At 54.4% G+C, this 6,060-nt stretch overlaps 2 protein-coding genes across 2 annotated transcripts in view; both read left to right on the forward strand.

The window, feature by feature from the left end:
• Positions 1-2,725, forward strand: part of CUNH8orf58 (chromosome unknown C8orf58 homolog) — a 4,421-nt gene extending 1,696 nt beyond the window's left edge. Inside the window, exons 3-7 of the mRNA XM_015586216.2 lie at positions 210-377; positions 503-641; positions 772-884; positions 1,092-1,198; positions 1,734-2,725. Coding sequence (XP_015441702.1) covers positions 210-377; positions 503-641; positions 772-884; positions 1,092-1,198; positions 1,734-1,845 — 639 coding nt within the window. The 3' untranslated portion in view covers positions 1,846-2,725. The remainder of the gene's footprint in view (positions 1-209; positions 378-502; positions 642-771; positions 885-1,091; positions 1,199-1,733) is intronic.
• Positions 2,726-3,478: 753 nt separating this feature from the next.
• Positions 3,479-6,060, forward strand: part of CCAR2 (cell cycle and apoptosis regulator 2) — a 13,771-nt gene continuing 11,189 nt past the window's right edge. Inside the window, exons 1-6 of the mRNA XM_006904389.3 lie at positions 3,479-3,630; positions 4,492-4,587; positions 4,855-4,946; positions 5,376-5,467; positions 5,665-5,779; positions 5,951-6,060. The exon at positions 5,951-6,060 is cut by the window's right edge and continues 5 nt beyond it. Coding sequence (XP_006904451.1) covers positions 4,530-4,587; positions 4,855-4,946; positions 5,376-5,467; positions 5,665-5,779; positions 5,951-6,060 — 467 coding nt within the window. The 5' untranslated portion in view covers positions 3,479-3,630; positions 4,492-4,529. The remainder of the gene's footprint in view (positions 3,631-4,491; positions 4,588-4,854; positions 4,947-5,375; positions 5,468-5,664; positions 5,780-5,950) is intronic.

A 6,060-nucleotide genomic window follows, 5' to 3' on the forward strand; every position in this document is an offset into this window, starting at 1 on the left:
GTGGGTCATTTGACCCTACTTGATGAGTTGTGTCACAGCTTCTTGCCTCACCCCACTCCCAGCTGTGTGGAGGTGGGCAGGTCGGGGGTCTGCCCGGCACCATGGCTGGCTGGGCATTGAGAGGCCAGCTGGGGGCGTGATCTTCTCCTCCCTGCCTATTTTGCTCTCACCTGCTGGCCACCTAGGGTGGGAGTCTGGTTGAGTTCAAGTCTCCCCTACCTGGTTCTGTCCCACAGGTGGGGGGCTTGGAGCCTGAAGCCTGGGCCTGCCTCCCAGGGCAGGGTCTTCGCTACCTGGAACATCTGTGCCTGGTGTTGGAGCAGATGGCGAGGCTGCAGCAGCTCCACCTGCAGCTGCAGACCCAGAGGCCTCTGGGAGTGAGTGATCCGAGGGGTGGTCAGGCCAGCGGGTGGACGGGCGAATGGGGGAGGCCGAGGAGTCTTCCTTCGGAACAGCCTAGGCCGCCAGTCAGGCCCTGAGCGCCCATCTCTTCTGTGCGCAGGACCCTGTAGAGGAAGAGGAGGAGGAGAAGTTGGAGTCGGAGTTGGAGTCGGCCCTGGCGCCTTCACATCCATCCTCCCATGCCCCAGGCAGTGAGGTGCACAGGCCATGGGAACTGCTCAGCCAGACAGAGGAGACAGGTGAGGGGCAATCGTGTCTCCCTCTGTGTCCTGCCTGCCTGGGGACCCCACAGGGAGATCCCCTGAGCCCTGGGGCTTGGTGAGTGTGTTCCTGTTCCTGGCCTTGGGTAACCTGATTCTCTCTCTAAAGGGGCAAAAGGAGCTTCACTCCCAAAGGTGGGCTTGCCCAGTGCCAACCCTCCCAGGCTCTCAGAGGCCCCAGCAGAGCCAGCTCACGCCTTTCGATCCTCCCAGGGTCACAAGGTAGGTGATGGGTGTGTGTGGGGCAGATAGGATGGGGCTAATGGTGGGAGGGGTTGGCATGGGTGGATACCCTAAAGGCTAGAAACTCTGGAAAGATGAGAGAATTCCTGTATGGAGCAAGTGACTTCTCCGGGCTGTGGTGACAGCTGCTTGTGGGTATGTAATGAGGTAGGGCTGTGTGTGGTGACCCCCTCGCCCTCTGCTCAGCGGGATCTCTCCCACTGGAACAAGGTCAAGATCCTGCTCAACCGGATCCGCTGGAAGAGCCCTCGACACCCTGAGCCCCCTGCCCCTCCTGATGGCCCTGCCCCCAGGTGAGTCCTGTGGCCCAGCCCAGGTTAGGGCAGAGGGAGGAGCCTGATGAAGCAGGATGCTGAGCTTGTACTGCCAGTTGTTCTCTTTGTCCCTGTGGACTCTGAGTGACAGAGACAGTCTGGGAGAGGGTGCTGGAAAAAACGGAAAGTAGTTAAAGCTCCCCATTTTGGATGAGGCTGGGCACCGGACTGGGGAGGGAAGACACTTTCTTGAGGCCACATGATGAGTCAGTGGCAGAACCAGGACCAAGATATGGGAAACATCCTTATGCCAGCCCAGCAAGCCCACACCCCTCAAAGCTGAAACTTAGGCCACCTTCCTAGGTTTGCAGGGCAAGCAAGGTAGGGGCGCAGATGAAGGATTCCACAGTGGATGACGGGGGGTTTTGCTGAATAATTCTCAAGGGGGAATAAGCGCCCTGTCGATCACTATTCCCAGGCTCCCCACAGCGGATAAGCTATGCTCAATCCATTTTGAGGTGATTGTTGCCTTTGTTTCCTCCTCCTAGCCTAAGGCCACTTTCCTTTTCCACAGGATTGAGTCGAGGGACCTCCCTGAAAGATCTCCATGTCGCCCCCTCCAGAAGACCTTTATGCCATCATTAGTGGTGAAGAAGCAACGAGCAAAAAACCTGTCTGTCTGCTGAGACCTCCTGGTACAGGGACGTGACCCTGGGTGGAGGGGTGTGCAGTGAAGTCTTCTTCCTCACCCTTTGCCTTGTTGCTGTTTCTGGGCACTGCCAGGAAAAGCTGCCAACACTTGCTCTTCTCTCTGAGGCGAGGGCTGAGTCTTTCTCCTTTGAGCAGGCTGGCAGCAGAGCCCTGGTGTCCTGAGAAGCTCCAAAGTATGGCAGCTCCCGGGCACCCACCTGGCAGCCAGAAATTCCTGGGCTTACACAATGTGAACTAACTTATTTATCAAGCATCCGTGGAGCGTGTTTGGCATGGTGATCTGCTGGGGCTCGGCATGTTGCCGATGTGAATATGTACAAAATGATATATATATATTTCTGTGAGACTGTCGCTGTTGTGAACTAGCTGTATCCAACCATTTCTCCTGAATCACATACTCAGAGGGTTGGTCTTCTGGATGAGGTAATTGCAGAAGAATGGAACTGACCTTCATTCCTCAGAGGACAGTTGCTGATCTGGAGTCCTGCTTTCCTCCTTGTACCTACACCGGTAGCCCCAGGACAGAGAAAGGGCACCATCTTGGCCACTTCTGCTTTGAATCATCCCTTGGAGCAGAGCCTCTGAAGACTGCACAAGGAATGGAAGAGTTAGGGAAAACTTGGGGAATAGTGGAGTAACCTTCAAGGTCTTTTCTTAGCTGCTTGCGCCCTACTAGCCTTTACATGTCAGAGGTGAAACCAGAGGCCCAAACTAGCTTTTAGACATTGACAAAATCCCTTAACTTGTCTGAGCCATACCTTCCCACTTAATTTCCAAATGGTATAATGATGCCTGCCTTACCTACCTCACAGGCTTGTTAAAATAGATAAAATGAGATTAAACTGTCTCAAAGTGTTTTGTGAATGTTAAATGAAAAGTGCAGGGTAGGGGCGTTGGAGGGAGGCTAGACTGGAGGGAAGGTCAGAGGATGAAGGGAGACTGGGATTGCTAATGGGGACCGAAATGGCCGGTGATCAGCTGCAAGACTTTGAGCAAATCATTTCACTGGGATCTCTCATGTTTTGTATCTGAAAATTAGGGCACTAATTCCTGCCCTGCTTACCCCCGACAAGCGTCATTGTGAGGACTGAAAGAAAAGTCCATAAGAACTCTTTGCAAATGTACACCTAAATACTGTGGTGGTTTATTTTACTACAGCCTGTTATATTCCTGGCTCTTTGTTAATTGAGAAAGGGGAAAAGCTTAGTGTGCAGGTACCCAGAGGACGGGAGGTGTGTGTGTGGGGTGCCCTCAGTGGACGGGCTCGGCTGGGCTGGGGATGGGTTCTTTGGCTTGAGTCAGACATGGCCACTGATCAGGCATCCGACCTCCTCCCGGTCAGGAGGGTTTGGTTCTCTTGTGACTGCAGTCTTGGGGTCTGCCAGATGAGGCAAGGGGCGGGTGGTAAGTGCTTCCTTATGTTTGGGGTCCACTTCCAGTTGTCTTTGGACCAGGAACTAATTCTCTGAAGCCTATTTTTCTAATGGGACACTTAAGCGAGGACACAACCGAGGCGCGGCTTCCTAATGCGCATCCGATCGGGGAAAGTGCACTTCCGCTCCCCAGCAGGAGCGGGATGGCAGGCCGGCGTGGGGGAAGGGAGAGGTCGGTGGAGCGGAGGGAGGGACCATATCCGGGATAGTGGCAGCTTCCGACCAGTGGTCGCGCTTCCGGAGAGGCGCTTCCGGTGGCGGCAGCAGCAGCGGCTGTGGTGGTTCCGGGTGTCTTTGTCCCCCCGGTGTCGCGGCCCTGGCCCGCAGGTGGGTTGGGGGGCCTCCCGCCGCCACCCTGCTCCTTTGCTCCTGCCCCGACAGAGGAGTTGGGAGGGCCGGGCAGCGAAGATGCACGGGGCGCGGAAGGGGCCGAGCCCCCTCACACTGCAAGTCCTGTCTCCCTGGCAACGGCCTCGGCCCTGGGGGCGGGCGGGAGGAGGAGAAACCGCGCGCCTCAGTCCTCCCACGGTGGCCTGGCCACGGCCAGGCCTGGGAGACTCGGTGCCGCTGGCCGCTGAGGCGAGAGCGAAGGGCCGGGGAACTCGAGAGCGGGAGGGCGGTCGCGCACCCCGATTCGCTGTGGGCCGGGCCACACATCTACCTTCCCATCAGCCCGGCCTGGGGACAACGGGCCGGGCTTCCGGGGAGAGGGACCACACGATCTCCTCTCCGGCAGCAGCCTCCTCCATTTTTCCGGGCCTCGAGTGGACATTTTGGCGGATGTATTTGAATGAATGAATGTCTCCGGGGCTCTTTCCAACCCTCCAACCTTCTGGGGGTGGCGTGGCATAGTGAAAAGAGCGCTAAGTTATCGGGAGACCTGGGTGTGAGTCCTAGTTTTGTCGCTAACTGGTTATGTGGCCTCAGGCAAGTCTCTTAATCTCTGAGCTTCAGTTTCCTTTTCTTTAAAATAGCATGGCAGCATCACCCAACACTAGGTTATTGTGAGGGCAAACTAGAACAGTGTAATTTCTTCATTTTCTGCTACTCTTTATACTCCTTTCATCTGTCACCTCTCTTCATTCTCAGTGCCACTCTCCCCACTTTCCTTAAGGGCCTTATTTCCTTTTTTGGGGATTGATGGAAATTCCTCTATGAGCTGTTAATTTATTTCTTTTCTGATTGAAGGTTTTTTCCCAAGACTCTGAAAGAGGACAGCATTCCCAATGTCCCAGTTTAAGCGCCAGCGAATCAACCCACTTCCAGGGGGACGCAACTTCTCAGGTGATCACCCACCTGGGCTCATACCAGGAAGTATGTGCTTTGGAATTAAGTCTTTAAATATATGGCTTTTGGGGTTTCCCTGGTGGAGTGCAATTTACTGCCGATGTTGCTAGGAAAATAGGAGATGACCACAGCAGATGCTATTGAAACCCTGGAGAGGCATTGCCTGGAGCCACATTGTCCTTTGTATTTGCCATATCCTCTAGTTGACTCTAGCGCTTAAGATGGTAGGTGCCGTTCCTGGAGATTGCTTCTGTGTCCCCATAGGCGCAGCTTCAACATCTCTTTTGGGCCCTCCTCCTGGTTTGCTTACTCCTCCTGTGGCCACAGACCTGTCCCAAAATGCCAGGCACCTTCAGGTAGGTTGGGCATCCTTTCTAGCGAGTTTCAGCCCTTGGGACTTGCCCTGCATGCATAGACGCCTGATGTTTTTATTCTTACATCACACTGTTTGTCATTCCTGACATGCCTGTCTTGGGCCAGTATAGAGGTAACTAGACACCTCTAACTGGGGAGTCTTGAGTTCTGGCTCTAGGGAAATCTTTAGGGTGCTTCTTGGAATTAAGAAGAACTGGAAATCCTAGAAGAAGCTTGTGATGCAAGAGTCAGCATGATTCCTCCACCACCACCGCAAATAGATTATGTCTGCTAAACATGTATGCTTCCTTACCTGTGAATTTCGATCTCTGATTGAGCCGGGGTGGGGCCGGGTGGGCAATAGAGATGACATACTAATGGCAAAGCATGGACAAATTCTCCCTGTTTTAAACTGTACTCTTCTCTTATAGGGTGGGGAGAAGCAGCGGGTCTTCACTGGCATTGTTACCAGCTTGCACGACTACTTTGGGGTGGTGGATGAAGAGGTCTTTTTTCAGCTAAGGTAGGTTTGAGGCTGGTCTCTTGAAAATGCTTATTGGGTTCAGTTGTCACCATGCTTGTGGGGCCCCTCTGAAGCATTGCTTTGCTGTTTTTATGCAAGGTTTGAGAAATTTTGATGGGAAGGGCCTCATAGGGCAGTCAGGGTGGCTTGGCCAGGGTTTTTCTCCTGACTGGGCCTCCTGGCTTGTGCGCTGGCAGTGTGGTGAAGGGCCGGCTGCCCCAGCTGGGTGAGAAGGTGCTGGTGAAGGCTGCATACAACCCAGGCCAGGCAGTGCCTTGGAATGCTGTCAAGGTGCAAACGCTCTCCAACCAGGTATTTATTTCTCCTTCGCATGTGCATTGGAAAGGGGAAGGAGGGAAGCCCCTGTGTTCTGAAAGCTGGGCAAGAACCTTCCTTTTGTTGAGAGGGCGGGGCTGTATCTGTCCAAGGTAGTGAGCACATCAACCATGGGATTCCCTGAATTTCCTGGTTACTGTCCTGCAGCCCCTACTGAAGTCCCCAGCACCTCCCCTTCTACATGTGGCAGCCCTGGGCCAGAAGCAAGGGATTCTGGGAGCTCAGCCCCAACTGATCTTTCAGCCTCACCGGATTCC

This window comes from Pteropus alecto, unplaced genomic scaffold (assembly GCF_000325575.1).
Source record: "Pteropus alecto unplaced genomic scaffold, ASM32557v1 scaffold160, whole genome shotgun sequence".
In the NCBI taxonomy this organism is placed as follows: Eukaryota; Metazoa; Chordata; class Mammalia; order Chiroptera; family Pteropodidae; genus Pteropus; species Pteropus alecto.